This window comes from Octopus sinensis, linkage group LG1 (genome assembly GCF_006345805.1).
Source record: "Octopus sinensis linkage group LG1, ASM634580v1, whole genome shotgun sequence".
NCBI lineage: Eukaryota > Metazoa > Mollusca > Cephalopoda > Octopoda > Octopodidae > Octopus > Octopus sinensis.
In genome coordinates, this window is record NC_042997.1 from 29,536,461 (window position 1) to 29,556,712 (window position 20,252).

A 20,252-nucleotide genomic window follows, 5' to 3' on the forward strand; every position below is an offset into this window, starting at 1 on the left:
CACTCAAGTTAATATTGAAATATATATATATATATGTGTTTGTGCGTGTGTGTGTGTATACATGTACACATACACGCTCACACGCACGCACACATTCACGCACGCACGCACACACACACACGCACGCATGCACACACACACGCACGCACGCACACACAAACACACACACACACACACACACCTATATATATATATAGGCCCAAGAGTGGCTGTGTGGTAAGTAGCTTGCTTACCAACCACATGGTTCCGGGTTCAGTCCCACTACGTGGCATCTTGGGCAAGTGTCTTCTGCTATAGCCTCGGGCCGACCAATGCCTTGTGAGTGGATTTGGTAGACGGAAACTGAAAGAAGCCTGGCGTATATATATATATATAATATATATATATATATATATTATATATATATATATATATGTATGTATGTGTGTGTATATGTTTGTGTGTCTGTGTTTGTCCCTCTAGCATTGCTTGACAACCGATGCTGGTGTGTTTACTTCCCCGTCACTTAGCGGTTCGGCAAAAGAGACCGATAGAATAAGTACTAGGCTTACAAAGAATAAGTCCTGGGGTCAATTTGCTCGACTAAAGGCGGTGCTCCAGCATGGCTGCAGTCAAATGACTGAAACAAGTAAAAGAGTATATATGAAAGAGATACAGTAATCTACGTAGAATCTCTCACGTAGCTTATTTTGGGAGGCTATCTTCTCTGCAGCCATAGGTTTAGAATATTCCTAAATATTAAAACAAAATTCTTCTGGAGACTTACACGATACGGGAAGAGGCTGAATGGGTTAACAATATGACGATTTTAATTAAAAAAGGACACACTCAGAAGGCGAGGAGAGTGTTTTTCTTTTGCTTCGTTTGATATTGTCTCCCGTGGACGGCAAAGAAGCTCACCATGACGTAGAAATTAATAGAGTGTCAACGTATATTCAGATAGTCAACAGCCTTGCAAGCACTTGAAATTCACTCCTGCCACTATTCGGGTGGTCATGCAACTTTTACATGCAATGAAGTATATAATCAAAGAAATTCCGATAAACATCTTGACTTCTTTGAAGATTGTTTGTGTGATAATTAGTTTCGATGAACGTATTTAAAAACTCCCATCATATTCAACATCTTCATGCTTTCACGACATCATCTTCAGGATGTGGTGTGGGAAGAGCATAATCTGTGACTTGCAAATGTAACAATGAAACTTCAGAAAGTACAAACATCAGCAATATAATTTGTTGAAATCACATTTGTCAAATGCAAAAATGTAAGTCATACGTGCCGACAACATTTTACATAGCGATGTTAGATATCATTCAGCATAATGTTGTTTTATCAAAACGGATCTGAGCTTAACTAACAGCAATATTTTCAAATGAGGCATAAATATACTAAAGCCAGTTTAAAATATAGTGAGCCAAAGTTATTAATCTGGCGTATTGCTTGATTAGTGATTATCAAATTCATAGTTCCAAATGTTAAGTTAGACAATATAAAGAAACAGCATGACCACAACATTTGCGCGGGGGCATAAAAATATAAAAGAATAAAAATTACTGCATAAGCGCTTAAATTTCTACAAAGTGTTTATTGCCACTAAAATAAAACACTATCGATATCCCAACTACGAGCTTTTATCAGATATTTTATCTTTTTTTGATAACGGAGAGCACACAGGTTTTTTGGTTTCCACGATATAATTACGTCTTTTTAAAACGAATTCTACCTTCGCAGAACAACTCACAAACAAGCGTCAGAGACAAGGTAAGCTCATTATCGTAATTTGTATTTCATACTTTAGTAACAATAGTATTCACGTAAATTTATGCTTACAAAAATAGTAAAAGTTGAATCAAACATGTGCACTCACACATATCATATATTTATATAATTTGTACGTTGAATTTTTATCTGCTTTTAAATAAGCATATTACTCTGCCGCTGTTATTCGTGTACTTTTGTCCACCTTGTTTCGCATTTATGTGCTTACTCTGGTATACACGCACACATACATACACACTCACACACATACACACATACACACACACACATACACACACACACACACACACACATATATATATATATACATACATATATACATATATACATATCTGTATGTATGTATACTATATATATATATATATATATATATATATATATAACATTACTTTATATAATTAGGGTTCAGTAAAATAATTTACTTTACTACACACCGAACTTTTAGAAATAGCAGCCAAAAAATCTTAGTTATTTCTTCTACTATAAAAAAAATCTGCCAGACAAAGTATACTCGAAAATAATTCACGCAAGTATAGAGGGAAAAATAACGAAAGATCACACGTACATCAACAATTCTTTCGTCAGCTCATGATTTCTTTAGAGTAGAAGAAATAGCTAAGATTTTTTGGCTGCTATTTCTAAAAGTTCGGTGTGTGGTAAAGTAATTATTTTACTGAACCCTAATTATATAACGTAATGTTTTAAGTATACCGTAAATGGTCTTTTTACATACTGAACACTACTTGGGAAAATTAATTAATAATTAATTAATTTTACCCCTTTATTATTGATAATATATATATATATATATATATATATATTATATATATACAGACATATATAAATACGTATATATATATATATATATATTATATATATATATATATATATACAGACATATATAAATACGTATATATATATATACATATATACATACACACACACATATGTATGTCTTTACGCATACATTTACGTTTGCCCATATAACTACATTACACAGTATTCATAAGAAAAATAGAGTAATTATGAAAGTGCTCAAGTCTGTAAGCACTGACAAATAGAAATGAAATATAACTAATTTCCCCCTGGTCTCGATTAATTCCATTTCATGTGTATAATTAGTTATATTCTGTAATGAAACAGCTCTTTGGGCAACATATAAAGCACGATCACAGTATTATTGACCATTTTATCCCAACGTATCGGCAACTGTTTTTGTCGGTTTCCGCACCTGACATATACTCCCCAACTTTAATATTTAGTGTATTAAAAGCGGCACGCTGGCAGAATCATTAACTCGCTTGGAAAAATGCTTTCCGATATTTCGTTCACCATTGCGCTCTGACTTTAAATTCCGCCGCTGCCGACCTTGTATTTCATCCTTTCGAAGTTGATAAAATATTTCCTGTTGAACAATGGGGTCCATGTAATCGATTTACCCTCTTACCCAAAATTGGCGGCCTTGCGCAAAAATTTAAAGTCAAAATTTATTGTATTACATTTTGCAGATAAAATTACAAAGCATCGTTTTGCAAATCATCACTAAACGTATGTAAAGAAATTATGTTATTTGTCTTCATTAATGAATAATGTTTCAAAATACATCTCATAAATGTCCAAGTGAATCAGTACTGAAAACTTATTGATGACAATTAAACTAATTCGACGTGTTCTGTATATAGCTACGATGAATTTCCCATCAAGCAAATCACCATTGGAATTTGTGTCTTATATCTAGTGAAAAATTAAAACGTGAGATATTATGAACGCTATCTCGAACGCCTATCAAAATACTGTCAATTGCTGTGATGGTATGCTTGTGTTTCATGTATAAATGTAGATTATAGGTACATTATACAGACATACATATATGTATATGTATATATATATATATAGTTAATCCAAACAAGAAATCACAAAAAAACACAACAACGCGAGGACGTGGAATAAATATAGTATTATTGGACGCTCAGGAAAGGAGGAACGAAGGAGGGTTTGATGTTTCGAGCGGAGCTCTTTGTCGGGAACATAGGAGAAGGAAAGATCCAGAGAAGGGAAGACAGAGGAAGAAATCGCCAACGGTACACACGCGTCCACATTTTAAATGTATATATATATGTATATATATATGTATATATATGTATATATATATATATATTATATATATATGTGTATATATATATATAAATATATATATATATATATATATGTATATATATGTATTTGCGAATATAAAAATAATACTTATATATGGTGTGTTATGTAAATTTATGGAACTCAACAAATTTGTTAAAAATGGAGAAGAGATGTTAAAATTTGAAAGAATATTCATTCATGCAAACAGTGATATTAAAACATTCCAATTCATGATAGAATAGAAATACTTAAATTAATTTGATTACATCAAATTAAATATATATCACTGTTCTCCTAAGTGCAAGATAATAACACAAAAATTGTTATTACAGAGGACTTGATAAATGAAATAGCTGAGAATAATTTCGGACGTTCATATCGATGCTCGTTTTTTTCTTAAGGATATATATGAATATCCGAAATTATTCTCAGCTATTTCATTTATTAAGTCCTCTGTAATAACAAATTTTGTTTATTATCTTGCACTGAGGACAACAGTGATATATTTATATTTAATTTAATTTAATCAAATTAATTTAATTATTTCTATTCTACCATGAATTTGGATGTTTTAATATCACTGTTTGAAACGATCGAATGCGTGATTCAAAATAAAATTCTTTCAAATTCCAACATCTCTTCTCCATTTTTAATATATATATAGGATCGCTTCAGCCTTTCAAAAATGCAAACACACGTGGGCCGTTTGGATTTTCCTTCTTCTTCTTTGGACATTCCCCTTTCTTCTTTCCGACGAACAGCGATACTTGAAACATTAAAAACTCACTACTTTCACCGATCATCAAACTAACATAAATCCTTTGAACATCCTCATGTTGGACTTTTTCTTTTTTCGTATTTTCTTTGTCTTCGTTCTTTTCTTGTTTTGTTTATTATTCGTTATTTTATAAGTCTTTGTCCATTGAAATATATATGTGTGCGTGTGTGTGCGCGTATACATACATTCTTAGATAGATATATAGATAGATAGATAGATAGATAGATAGATAGATAGATAGATAGATAGATAGATAAAATTGTACTCCATCTTCACCGAAGCTGAGTTGAATATCCTGAATATCATCCTCCTAATAGGTTTCAGCTTCTTCAGCTAATCTCGGAATTAATCTAATATATTCAAGCTTCCATTTAGATTCGTGTTGTGAATTAAATTGTTTCATTTTTCTCTAGAGAAAATGAGGTTCAGCTATTGATATTGAATATGGACAGTTATCTTAAAGTGGCGTAACTTAATACAGGTTACGTTTCTCAAGGTCTACTGTAACACTAAATGACTAAAAATAGTTTAATACCGTAATAAATTACTGCTAGAATGAGATATATTTCAAATATGTAAAAATACCGATAATTATGGTGTTATGGAAAACTGTGATATATATATATATATATTATAATATATATTATATATATATATATATATATATATATATAGTAACAGACAGGAGGAATTTCGATTATCCCCACATGGTCAGTTGGAATATATATAAGAAATAAAAAAGGAACTGCTCACACTTTTAATATAATTTTTAATATATCGACCGGTCTCGCTATCGCTATTCATGATATGTTTTACTTATTTGAATATGCATTTTCTTAAGAAGAATTTTTGTCCATGTTGTGTGTGATGATGTTTACGAGTAATGGCTTCACAAGTAAAAACAATAAGACGAGGTAACTGGTTATCGTTATTATTGTTATTGTTGTGGGCAAGAGGAGAGAACTGTTCAGCTTTCCGTAAGGGGAGGGGAATATATATGTACAGACAAAAAAAAAACGGTTTCGAAAAATTTATTTAGTGAGGGGATATATGTACAGTGATGTAATCGTGAATTAAAATATGTAAAAAGATAAAAGTTGGTTACGCGTGCATATTAACAGGCGTTCTGTATTTTTCAATGGAAAGAGTTTATTTATTTAAACGTTCTTGTGGGGAGATTGTGTCTTTGCACAAGTAGACGGGGAAGACTGTGAAATGTGGTTTGATGTTATCTGCAAATTTTTCTATAAGTTCACTGAGAGGAATTTACCTACCCATTCCTCCAAAGAAGGGGTAGAGTGGAGGAGAAAGGGGTGCGGTTAGAGGGATGGTGAGCGGAAAGAGAAAGGGCGGTGGTGCGATCGACTCGCCGAGTGCGGGCAAGGGCGTTTTGGACAAGGGTTGAGTGGTATACCCGATGCCTGAACAGGCTGGAAAGTTATTGGGACTGGGTCTCAAAAGGAACTGGGAGAAGGGGATGGCCCGTTTGGTGTGGAAGGGATGGGAAGAGGGGAAGTTGAGGTAGAGGTGGGAATATGCGGGATTGAAGAAGGCTGAGATGGTGAGAGAGTGGGAGGGGTGGTCAATGGCAAGAGTGATATCAAGGAAGTTAACAAAGGTGATAGAGATACTAGGCGTGAATTGGAGAGAAGGGTGTAAGTTAGAGAGAAAAGAGATGAAGTGGCAGAGTTGTGCACGATAGAGGGAGGTGGCACCCATACAGTCGTCTATGTGTATATATATATATATGAATGAACTTATATATATATGTATATATATGTATATAATATATTTATTTGTATATATATATGTATATATATGTATACATATATGTATATTTATTTGTATATATAATATGTATATATATATAACAGATATCTATATTTATTTATATATATATATATATATTATAAAAAATGTATATATATATATATATTATAATATATATGGATATATATATATATAGATCTATATATATATATATTTAGTCATGCATGTAGTATGCAAAAAATACGAATCAATCTTTCTAATATAGTCATTAAGCAAAATATAAACTTATGCAGTATTTTAGTTATTCAGAGCTAAATTTGTTTATCTATTTCTATTACAGATGAAAGTTATCCTATTAATTTCGTTGCTGACCGTGTTCACAATCGATGGGTAAGTAAGAATGAAGAGCGTTTTAAAGTTGTATTTTAAAGTATATATTTCATTATCTAGAGAAATTTGAATTATCTGTGTCCATATACGTTAGACATCTATGTGCGTCAGATGGTGATCTCATATCAAGATAAATAGCACATGACCTTGCAGGTGGAGCACAGTTAGAATTTTTCTTTCTAGTCGAGTAACCCGTCCTGCTCAAAAGGTCCCTGAATAAGGGTTGCTTAAGGATGTTGAATGAAATACCCATGTTTCCAGAGGTGAATTATTCAAACTCCAAAGAATCACTCTCAACACATGGCTATGATGTTCCCCCACTACTTCTACTCGTGATCAGAGATGCACATATCGTCAGCTGCTAAGGGACATGCTCAACTGGTTAAAGTCAAACAACTGACAAGCAAATCTGTGGTATTGAGCAGAATATTTGCTGTAGCCCGTCTTTTATACCAAGACAAAACAATGTACATGATAACACTTCCAATCAGTTAATATCAGAAGCCATGAGAGCCTCTGCCTGGTACTGCATTAGGGCATTTATTTTTATTATTACTATTATTAAAATTATTATTATTATTATTATTATTATTATTATTATTATTATTATCATCATCATCATCATCATCATCATCATCATCATCATCATCATCATTATGATCCTCCTGCTCCTCCTCCTCATCATCATCATTATTATTATTATTACTATTATCATTATCATTATTATTATTATTATTACTATTATCGAGGCACACTTTTGTGTAAGATTTAACTTATTTCGTATTAATACACATAAAGCTATTTATTTTTGTTATTGAAATACTTACGTTGCAGTTTTATAAGAAAATACTTGCGCTAGGTCCGTAAGATGAAGATGGATTGTTCTACTGCAGGTCAATTTCAAATAAAATTGTATTAGATTATTTTACATAACTATACTTATATGTTATAATAAACACAATCCTTTCAGGTGCAGCCAAGGGCAGAGATATATGATTATTCAAAATCGGATCTAGGAATCAGCCTTGCCTATAATTCTTGCTATAAAACAGTTAAATATAATACAGGAGTCAGCTATATTTCAAGCGTGTAGCGTATTAAGTAAATGTTCTCCAACTTTGCACCAAAAGTCACTCTGCAAAGAATTGACATCAGATACTGCATGCAACAGCTTGTGTCGATAACTTCTGAAAGCGTGTGAATAGATTCGCGCTAGGAGAATGATTCCCATAATATCAGCCATTTTTTTCTCTAGTCAAGAGAGAATACTTGAATTCCTGCGGAATGCAACATCTACGTTATTGCACTGAAAAACATGAATATATATATATATATATATATATATATATATATATGCTAGAAATGGCCTTTATGTCATTCACTTCTATTCTCATCCAAATATTTTCCCAATGATATCAACCGCGTCCCATTTTTCTCCATTCCATATACATTTCCTTTCTCGTAATCCTTTGTTTGTATTGTTTGTTATTGTTTCCTTTTCCTTCTGGATTTGTTTGTATCAGATATTTCTCTCTAAACAATGACATTATGACACATTTATGAACTGCTTCTTACGTTACTTAATAGTTATTATACTAGTTTTATTTTTCTTCCTAAATATGTTAGAGCATTTTTCTTTTATATATATCGAAGAATGGCGTCCTAGTGGCTGGCATGAGATCTGCCTGGGCATTTTATGGATTATATCCAGTGCTAGTTTCAAGAAATAGAAATTCGCACACATACAAGACTCAGTATACATGCATACTTATGCAGAGTTAGTTACTATATTTACGATAGTTATTTTCAAATCTTTAACAATCCCATAGTGTGTATATAAAAATTACGACTCTCAATATGAGTGGCTGTGTGGTAAGTAGCTAGCTTACCAGCCACATGGTTCCGAGTTCAGTCCCACTGTGTGGCATCTTGGGCAAGTGGCTTCTGCTATAGCCTCGGGCCGACCAAAGCCTTGTGAGTAGATTTGGTAGACGGAAACTGAAAGAAGCCTGTCGTATATATATATATATATATATATATATATATGTCTGTGTGTGTGTGTGTGTGTGTATGTTTGTGTATATATATATATATATATATATATATAGATATATATGTATGTGTGTGTTTGTGTGTCTGTGTTTGTCCCTCTAGCATTGCTTGACAACCGATGCTGGTGTGTTTACGTCCCCGTCAATTAGCGGTTCGGCAAAAGAGACCGATAGAATAAGTACTGGGCTTACAAAGAATAAGTCCCGGAGTCGATTTGCTCGACTAAAGGCGGTGCACCAGCATGACCGCAATCAAATAGCTGAACCAAGTAAAAGAGAAAGAAAAAAGAATTGGTTTTCACTATGTAATTTAGTCTACAACATTAATAAAAAGGTCGTGGCACTTAATGGCGTATATATAATTTCGTATGTTTTGTTACATTATCTACACCAAGTATCTAACATATCTACATATCGGATTCGTATCAACGGATACTATTGCAGTGACACGAACAGGAATAGACATGGTGTTGTAAATGCTGTCCAATCATGCATCTTCAGTTATAAATTTCCCTATCATATATATATATATATATATATACTAATATATATATATAATATATATATATATATATATATATTATATATATATATTATTCTTTCTTTCTTTCTCTTATTCTTTTGTTTCAGTTACTTGACTGATGTTAATACAAACAGCAAAAATATAGATTTTGATTAACATTTATTAGGAGTAACCGAGTGACTGATGGTCCGATAGTTTTGTGCTCTGTTGATAAATGCCAACGCACGAAACTCTCGAATCTGGTGTCCCTCTGTTACTTTTGGTAAATACTAACAAACAAATAAGTTACAAGATATATGTGTATGTACATCCATATATGCATACGCTGTGTTTTTTACAAGTGATCGCATGAACCAGTCACGTGATGGTTTCTGCAGCGATGTAGTCCTTCTGGCTCTCATCCCATCACATGACTGCTCAGCCTAGGGCGGAAAATTTATGCCTTTTCACTGGAGATCCTCCTTCAGATATATAAGGAAACTTTTCCACGAATTCTTTAGTGAGGCGTGATGCATGTTCGAGTTTGGCCCTCCGTAGAGGAAGTTCATTTTTACAGGTAGCCTTTGACGCATATGTCTGTTCTTGTCCTTCAGCAGATGCTATGTCTCGTATTTGTTTTCCTGTTTTACACCGCATATACCATGTACCAACTGCATTAGAAATCATTGTACGTTTGCTGACAGTATATTTCAAGATTTATTTCAACAGCTTTGCCGTGTTAATGTTCTTTAATGGTTTCAAAAGTCGTCGCATTTTATCCTCCTGGTTTTTCCTTTTCTTCCATTATCTACACGCACACGTACATTGGAACTCAAGCCAGATTTATCTCTCAACGCATACATTTTCGTTATATAGACATTGCAATGTCTATAAGATAATGTTATGCAAAACAATCTTGTTTTCATGCAGGAAGTGCAACATGTTCATCGCCTAGGTGCTTGCTTCTAAGATATTATATAAGTAAATTAGTACTGGATGAGAAATAAAAAAAAATCGAGATGGCTACCTAGTATTTGAAAAACATGCAATAATCTGGTTAGCAATACTTTTGACGATAAAGAAGTCATAACTTTAAGAATAATTTTTCGTACACACTTTTGATGCTAAGTAGAAGAACAAAAATGTCAAATTTAAAGATTTGAGACAACAAAGTAACAGAACTAATTATCTCATCTATAACCGCCCATTCTCTATAAATAAAGAAAGAACTGTCACCCTATGAGCATAAGGTCGAAGTTAATCTAACAGAGTTGGAGATCAATGAAAGGACACACATTATGGTAAGTAGTTGATGAAAGATATGAAACGGAATGTAAAAATGTACACTGTTAAACAGTAAATAGTTATAAAATATTTTCTTGTATCGGCCCTACGCCTAATTTATATATTTATATATAAATGACTTAATATAACATGGTATGGTTCGTATGACTCGTGTTTTGCTTATTTGTGATGTTTTTTTTATTACACGATAGTCTATCATTTATATCTAGCAAGGTCTCGAATATTAAAATCTAATATTAGGAAATCAAGAGTAGGTGATTTTAATGTTTTCAGTTCTTAAGTTTTATGACGGCGAAGGGCAAGGAATATCACGTTTATATTTGTTTTAACAGTAACAGAGAAATAGCGTGCGTACAACATACTTTTCCCACTGTCTAGTTTTGAATCATGTATTTAGAAAGTTATAATAGATTACTTGTTCTTCGGAGGCACTTTTTGCAAAGCCGTAAAATCCTAAAAGTTAAAATATGTTTGTATAACTAGTGCAGTCAGTACACATTATATTACACTAGTAGTATCGCCCGGCGTTGCTCGGGTTTGTAAGGGAAATAACTATATAAGCATTTTTAGAGATGTAAAGTATAATAGCCATCTCAATATGGCTAACCACAAAGGGGAGGGGGTTACTGTAGCTTTTTACGTTCTGAGATTTAATAATACATTTTTAGAGAGTTACTTCCCTTATATAAACCGAGCGAAAATGCATTAAAAATACGGAAAAATTATGGCAAATTTGTTTTAAATCGTAGACTTATCGTAGACGCGCGCTACTACCCAGAAGGGCTCGATATGAATCACGACTATAAGATACCCGCTTTTGGTTACACTGCACCGCAAAATGTGGGAGTAGTTAGGAATCTAAATCGTAGGAGACAGACACACAACTTCACTTTTATATATAAAGATAATATATGGTAGCCGGTACGTCTATTAACTACCTATATATATATATATATATATTATATATATATATTATATATATATATATATATATATATTCTTTGGGGTAGTGAATACTCGTAAGTACATGATATTTTCCTGTACTTTTAAGAAACCAGGAGTAAAAGATATTATTTACAATTATATTTAGGTATTTGTTGATTAGTACTCAAAATAGAGTTCATTCGGAAGCTGAATGAACAGCAGTCCGCTCATTTTTAAGGAACCGTCAAACTATCGTCCCGGCATAGCCTGGGATTTTGTTTATGAGCGATTTATATAGCACCTGTCTTAGCGTTCAGGTTATTTTATTAACTAACACATATGGTAACCTGTATATTTCTATACATATTATATTCAATTACTGTATTTCACTGTATATCTCACGAAAGATGCTTTAATTGTTATTGAATTATATAATGCAATATACCTGTACGCCGGTACATATATGAGGAGATAGATATTTAGATAGATAGATAGACAAAGAGACAGACAGATAGATAGACAGATAGATAGACAGATAGATAGACAGATAGATAGATAGATAGATAGATAGATAGACAGACAGACAGACAGACAGACAGATAGATAGATAGATAGATAGATAGATAGATAGATAGATAGATAGATAAGTTTCTTTATTGGCCACACAGGGCTGCACACAGATGGGACAAGTTACAAGGTAGAGCTTTTCTTTTGGGGGAGAAAAAAAAACAAAAACGGTGGCGTAGGTTTTCGATCAAGAGGGATCGTAAAAGGGAAAAAAGAGCAAAAAGAAAAAAAAAAGAAAGAAAAAAGGGGAAAAAAGAAAAGAAAAATGAAGAAAGAAGAAAAAAGAGGAAAAAAGGGGGAGAGGAAAAAAAACGATCAATAGGGATCGTATATCACAGTGTCATGATGTATGGTGTAAAAGGGAAAGCAAGTAAGGTTTATCCGTTGGAAGAAAAGCCTACGAAAAAGACCCCGGTAACCTTGGTCAATATTGTTATATGTTACCACATTTGTTTGCAAGTGGGTAACCCTCTGTTTTCAATTTCTGGGTTCATAGGATTATGCTCAAGGTGGCTTCGTCATTCATACGTGCCATCCTTGCTACATTCACCCAATTATTAAAAACGTTCGCTAGACAAAACTTGCCTCTCTACTCTCACTTTCCTTTTCAAGTGGTACTTGAAGAAGTTGATGAGAGGTTGACCAGAGAGGAAGTGTTTGTCTCCAATCCTTTCAGATGCGTCCACCAGATACATTCTTTCGCCATAGCCACAAGGATGATGAAAATAGCTCTTCCTTCCCGTTTGAAGGAAGGAGGCGTGACAATATTGACGATAGACTCAGCTGATAAACCGACTCGTCCCACACGTGAAAGCAGTTGTTCGACATAAGTCCACAGGTCGGAAATTGTTGGATAGATAGATAGATAGATAGATAGATAGATAGATAGATAGATAATGTACTGTTCTCGGAGAGAAAATCAGCAAATAACAATTACACCAACAGGTGAGAGATAAATATTTATTTAAAGGACACTTTACATGTCTTTAAGTGCTACTAATAATTTCAAAAGTTGAGAAATATCTCAAAAATATATCATCAGGCACAAACCACATATAACGAAATAATAAAAATGAATAAGAGAAGAAACGCGAATATATCTATATACATATATATATATATATATATATCTTTATATATATATATATATATATATAATATAGATATATATATTATTATATATATATATATAGAATATATATATATATATAATATATATATAATTATATATATATATAATATATTATATATATATATTATATATATATTTAAGTAGCTGAATGAATTATCCTAGCATGGAAAATTCGTTTAACCGATACCTGGGTAGCAAATTCACGTCAGAAAACACGGTTGAAGCGACCTGTCCAGGGTAGAAACTCCGGGTTCTTGTGTGGAAATTTGTGTGTTTTATTATATATGAATAAATAAAAGAATGGAGTTGAACGAAGATGTTAACAAAATTCCTTTACTCTCGACACATGTTTCGAAGACATCATACTTTTATTCCGAAGGAATAAAGGGTGCATTATGCAATCTTTTCCTCTGGAAGATAAGGAGAGAGAGGCTCCTTATCTTTCCCGAGGAGAAGATGCATAATGCACCCTTTATTCCTTCGGAATAAAAGTATGATGTCTTCGAAACATGTGTCGAGAGTAAAGGAATTTTGTTAACATCTTCGTTCGACTCCATTCTTTATATTTATATATATATATATATATATATATATATATATATATATATATATTTCACGGAAATATGAGCATGGATAACGGGAAAGAGGGAAAAACAACAAAAGATATGGATGCCCTGCCCTCATCATTTATCGATCAAATATCCTGACAACTTCGTGCCATAATCGACAAGGTTGTTTACTTTGGTGATGTCAACAGCAAAACGCAGCTGGAATAAGTGAGCAAACATAAAGAACAGGAGAAAAATACATGGAAAACGAATAAGCAGGGATTGTGGCGAAAATAATTAATAGGAGGACTTTCGGCTCTATGATATTTTTAGGAAAAAATCATTCGCAGACTTGACGCTACTAGCAAAAGCAGACCTATTTGACTACGAAAGTATTGTAGAGCGATAATAGAGAAAATGGAAAGAAACAGAGAAAGGTAAAACAAAGCAAGGGCTGAATTAATTGCTCATGCAGAAAAAGCATGGTTAAAAAAATAGAAATGTTACATGATGCAAAAACGGACAGCATCTTCAATGTGATGCCATATGTTGCAGAATGAAGGACCTGTATAGCCGCGAAGGTGGATGATTAATGCCGTCACCATTACAGCAGGACACTGCATTGATGCTGTCGAAAAGTGCATCCAATCATATGTAAATTTATGTGAGTGTGTTGTGTGTGTATATAAATATATATATATATATATATTAAAATGAAAATGAGGGTGACAAATTGGATATTAATTGATAACAACAATTTTAACACCAGTGGTCTAGCATATAAAAGCACTGAGATTCAGCAAATAGTATTTTATACATATATATAAGAGAACATTTTTTAACCAAAATTCTTTGTATTTATATATTCAGCATATACGGTCAGAGAGACGGAGGCCGCACCCTTCCAGATGATGAGTATTCCCGCCATATTTTTACTAGATTGAATGGAAATAACGATAGTCATATTGATTTCCATGAAATAAAATTCGCTTTCACTAAACTCGACAAAGACGGTACGTATTTTCCTATATATTCTCATTTGGACTATATAAATATATATATGCATATACTGCATATATATATATATATATATATATATATATATATATATATATAATATATATATAATATTTTTATAGAAGGAGCTTCTACAGGACTAGAACTGTTTCATTCAAATGAAATCATCAGCTTCTGATGATTTCATTTGAATGAAACAGTTCTAGTCTGTAGAAGCTCCTTCTATAAAATAAATTAATTTACTCTGCTATGTATTGAGTACCTTATTTACTGTGGTTAACCCCGACTCAACCCGGGACCTACATATATATATATATATATATATATATATAGATATGTGTGTGTGTGTGTGGTGTGTGTGTGTGTGTGTGTGTATGTGTGTTGTGTGTGCGTGCAGGTATGTATGTATATGTATGTATATATATATATGTGTGTGTATATATATGTATATTTTTTTTCTTCTCTTTTTTCTTTTTTTTTCTCTTTTCTTTATTCCTCTCTTCCTTTTTTCTATTTGAATTTACGAATACATTCCCTGCTTTTAGGTCACTTTAAACAAACCCCTCTATTAAATAGCACTGTATAAAAACTGTATGCTTGGAACGACCAGTTTATAAGTATTATTGGAATTCACAATGACCAATTTTAAATTTATTGGAATTTACTCAGAAGGTATTGGAATCTTACCTGTATACCATTCTACCTAAATAATGGATCAACAAATGCAATATCCCTGCATATCTCACATCTATCTTCATCGCTCCACTTCATTCTCTATTTTGTATCTTATCTAAATTAACTATTGCTTAACCGTCTCCGATGAAGGGATATAATAACCATCCTGGAAACAGTTGTAAGAACTTCTATTTATAAATGTGCTAAAATCTAAACAAACTTGTTTTTTTTTATCTCATTCTGAAGTAAATATTATTCTTAAATGTATTCACTTGATAAAAAAGTTTTCTTATTTTCTTTTCTTTTTTTGTTGTTGTTGCATGATGAATTCTATTTGTCAATAAAAGAAAAACGCGTTTTAAACAGATGTAGTGAAGCACAATCCATCTGTTGGTGAGTGTGTGTATGTGTGTTGTGAGTGCGTGTGTGTGTGTATGTGTGTGTATGTGATTAATAATGAGTGATACTAAGAACACTGATATGAAAAGGCAATATTTATATCCCTCTTAGCAAATGCTATGTTATTTACCTTGATAGGATATTTCATATAAATACATGGTGCATAAAAGTACGCATATTCATAACGCCTGCAGGGTGCCGGAACTACGATATCGCGTGATTTTGATGTTCCCCTCTCTTCAGCGATAGACGTCCAGTAGACACGTACAGTCAAATCTCACTGCCACCAAATTTATATTAATACATTAATATATACATAAAAGTTGGTGAGCTGGCAGAATCGTTAGAACGATCGGCATTTCGTTTGTCTTAACGCTCTGATTTTAAATTCTGCCGAGGTCGTCTTTGCATTTCATCTTTCGGACTAGTTCAACACTGGAGTTGTTGTAATCGACTCACCGTTTTCACCGAACTTACAGCTTCTGTGCCATAAGTGTCAGCCGGTATATTAATATATACATACATATATAATTTGGTGAATAACATTGTTTTCTGTAATCATCTCGCCCAGTACTTATAAGATAGGTTAACGATATTTATTTCAAAAGAGGCCTATCCTTGATACATTTTATTCAATGCGTTTTGGTTTTTTAATTTACTTAACATCTAATTCCATATAATTACGATGCCCTTTTTTCCTTCTCCACCCACCGTATATGAGATATTTTCTCGGTCTTTGAACTGTTTATTTATATTCCAGATTCATGCGAGCAAATATCACCTGAAATGTCTGATATTAGTAATGAACTCTTTATCATATATTAAGTCTGTTACGAAATTATGTTTTGATCCTGGTCTTAAACTGTCGAAATTTATTCTCTTGTATTCCACGAGTTTGAGTACTTAATAGATATAATTTGCAAATTGCTAATTATTTTTTTCATATGCTTCATTTTTTCCCGTTACTGAAATGAAAATGTGCGTTATCTGTCTAAGTATATATTTTACATTTGAACGATGTTTCATGATTTCCCATTGTAATGAGAGTTTCTCAATCGAAATATGAAGTAGAAAGAGTACGTTGTATACACATTTATCTTACACATTTAAGGCGGCGAGCTGGCAGAAACGTTAGCAGGCCGGGCGAAATGCTTAGCGGTATTTCATCTGCGTTACGTTGTGAGTTCAAATTCCGCCGAGGTCGACTTTGCCTTTTATCCTTTCGGGGTCGATAAATTAAGTACCAGTTACGAACCGGGGTCGATGTAATCGACTTAATACCTATGTCTGTCCTTGTTTGTTCCCTCTGTGTTTAGCCCCTTGTGGGTAATAAAGAAATATGTATACACATTTATCTTATGATTTAGTTATGATATTCAAAACTATATATGACTAAATTCGTTTCCAGACAGTTTCATTTAATTATTGTTTCTTTGTAATCAGAAGACTGACTTTATAGACGTTCATTGTACATTTTGATTATCCAATGCAACGTGTGAAAGTAGATACCATTCAGGTTGATGGCTTTTAGGTAAGTCCAATAAAATAAAATATTCAATATGCATCACCTATGCTTGTATTTACTATAAATTTCAGATGATGGATTCGTGAGTAAATTAGAATTTGTAGAGGCAGTACAGGCGAAAGAACATCCGCAGAATGCAAAAATATTTGGGATGTTTGAGAAACTGGATACTGATAAAGATGGGAAGTGGAATTTAGTAGATATGAGAAGAACATTTAACATCATGGATGACGATGGTACTCTATTTATTTATTTATTTAATCATTCATTTATCTGTTTGATTACGTCTCTTCAACTGCTAGTTAGACGTTGTTCGTAACTGTTTTCAGCTATATAGGTCACACAAATGATTCCGTGTTTTTCTCTCTGTCTCTCTATATCTATCTTTTGTAAATATGTGCGTATGTATGTGAGTGTGTGTGCGCATATGTATGTATTCATATGCATATATTTATGTACTCACGTAGTGGTGCCAAAGTGAGTGATCCCGTACAAGATATTCCGGTACTATTTAAGAAGAATGGTCCCGGTGCGCGCACTCGCGTACTCGCGCATCCGAGCTACCTGGTCGTGACTACCTAGCAAAGTAAATAAAACACAAAATAAATCATTGTTTTACACAAAGTAAATAATTTTTTTAAACAAAGAAAATAAAACACAAAAACGCAAATTAAACAATTTTTTTAAACAAAGTAAATAAAACACAAAAACGCAAAGTAAGGATCGACTAGTCACGACTAGCTAGCGCGGATGCGCGAATGCGCGAATGCTCGATTGCGCGCACCGGGCCCACTCTTCTTAAATAGTATCGATATTCCCAAGTATACTACTCCAATCTACATATTGTCATGGTTGTCTTGTGTGTAAGTGTACGTGTGTCGCACGCGTCTGTGAATGCCTGCGCGTGTGTTTCTCATCTATCACTGCTTGACAACCGGTGTTGGCGTGCTTGGTCCCCGTCACATTGCGGTTCAACAAAAGATACCTACAGAATAAGAATTAGGCTTCCTAATGAAAAGAAGTGCTAGGCTCGATTAGTTCGACGAAATATTTCCTCTAGACGGTGCCCCAGCATGGACTCAGTGCAATGACTGAAACAATGAAAATATAAGCGATGAATATACACGTACGCGTATAACGAGAGAACACTCACGTACGTACATACACACACACATTACATATATATATATTACATATACATGTATATATATACAAGTATATATATATATATGATATATATATATATAATATAATATAATATAATATAATATAATATAATAATATATATTATATATATATATATATATAAGATAATATATATATAATATATATATACGTATATATATTATATATATGTATATAGTATATATATATTATATATACATATAATATACAATATATATATATATATATATATATATAATAACAATATATATATACATATATATATATATAGTATATATATATATATATATATATATATATATATATATATATATATGTATATGCCTACCTACACACGCCATGAGATGTATTACTGGATATCAACTGACATCATTGCCTAGGCCGCGCTGAACCGTGATGTGGGAATCTCAGTTTGTCGGAGCTACGTGGAATAATGCTGCATAACACTATACATAAATTGGACAGTTTGTCTTGGAGTTTCTACACATATATTATTTTAAACATAGTACGTTACCATAGCAATGCTTGTAATTCATCACAGAAAACTATACGAACTATTAATAATTAATGCAAACATTCGGTTTTTCCGTTTCAACTTTCGTATATATTTTCATTATTTTGTCTACATTTTTTTTACAGGTAACGGCGAACTCACTGATGTTGAATTTATTCCAGCATGGATCAAAATGATGGACTCTTAAAGCACCGTTGACGTGATGCGATTTATTTCCTGATAAACAGTTTAGAAATAAAAATTATAATAGATATAAAACAAAAAAAGGTCACTATTATTGTTATAATTGTTACTGTTATTTCTAGAAGCTATTATCATTATATTTAATTATTATTATTATTATTATTATTATTATTATTATTATTATTATTATTACTACTACTACTAATATTATTATTGAGTGAGAGAGCAATGCATGCCATCAAAGTGAGACGGGTGTAAAATATACGAAGCCCACAATACCCAGCATGACTACCCGTCTGATAAGGGTACACAAGGCACATGCATCACAACCATATTTGCGTGACATGGTGATCTCATACTAAGACAAGCAACACATGACCTTACAGGTGGGACCAAGTTAGAATTTCCTTCTGGTCGAGTAACCCATCCCGCTCAAAAGGTCCCTGAATAAGGGTTGTTTAAGGATGTTGAATGAAACACACATGTTTCCAGAGGTGAATTATTCAAACCCCAAAGAATCCCTCTCAACACATGGCTATGATGCTCCCCCACTACTTCTGCTCGTGATCAGAGATGCACATATCGTCAGTAACTAAGGGACATGCTCAACTGATTGAGGTGAAACAACTGACAAGTAAATCTGTGGTATTGAGCAGAATATTTGCTGTAGCCCATCTTTTATACCAAGACAAAACAATGTACATGATAACACTTCTAATCAGTTAAGATCAGAAGCCACGAGAGCAACTGCCTGGTTCCGCATCAGGGTAATTATTATTATCATCATCATAATCATCATCATCATCGTCGTCACCATCATCATTATCATCATTATTATTATTATTATTATTACATTATATGTTTGAATT

General features: G+C 32.8%; 1 protein-coding gene across 1 annotated transcript; it reads left to right on the forward strand.

Annotated features, from left to right (window-relative positions):
* The first annotated feature begins 1,658 nt into the window (after positions 1-1,658).
* Positions 1,659-19,471, forward strand: LOC115209362 (neurocalcin-delta-like). The gene is made up of 5 exons (XM_029778080.2): positions 1,659-1,764; positions 6,807-6,856; positions 14,756-14,898; positions 17,573-17,737; positions 19,326-19,471. The coding sequence occupies exons 2-5, from the start codon at positions 6,807-6,809 to the stop codon at positions 19,385-19,387; spliced, it is 420 nt and encodes a 139-aa protein (XP_029633940.1). The 5' UTR covers positions 1,659-1,764; the 3' UTR covers positions 19,388-19,471.
* Positions 19,472-20,252: the final 781 nt, after the last annotated feature.

What these genes read in the sequence shown, in the direction of transcription:
- LOC115209362 (XM_029778080.2), top strand. Translation starts at nt 6,807, where the DNA reads ATGAAAGTTATCCTATTAATTTCGTTGCTGACCGTGTTCACAATCGAT. An exon ending in ACCGTGTTCACAATCGATGG is followed by an intron (nt 6,857 to 14,755) that starts GTAAGTAAGAAT and finishes TTATATATTCAG; the next exon opens with CATATACGGTCAGAGAGACG. An exon ending in TAACATCATGGATGACGATG is followed by an intron (nt 17,738 to 19,325) that starts GTACTCTATTTA and finishes TTTTTTTTACAG; the next exon opens with GTAACGGCGAACTCACTGAT.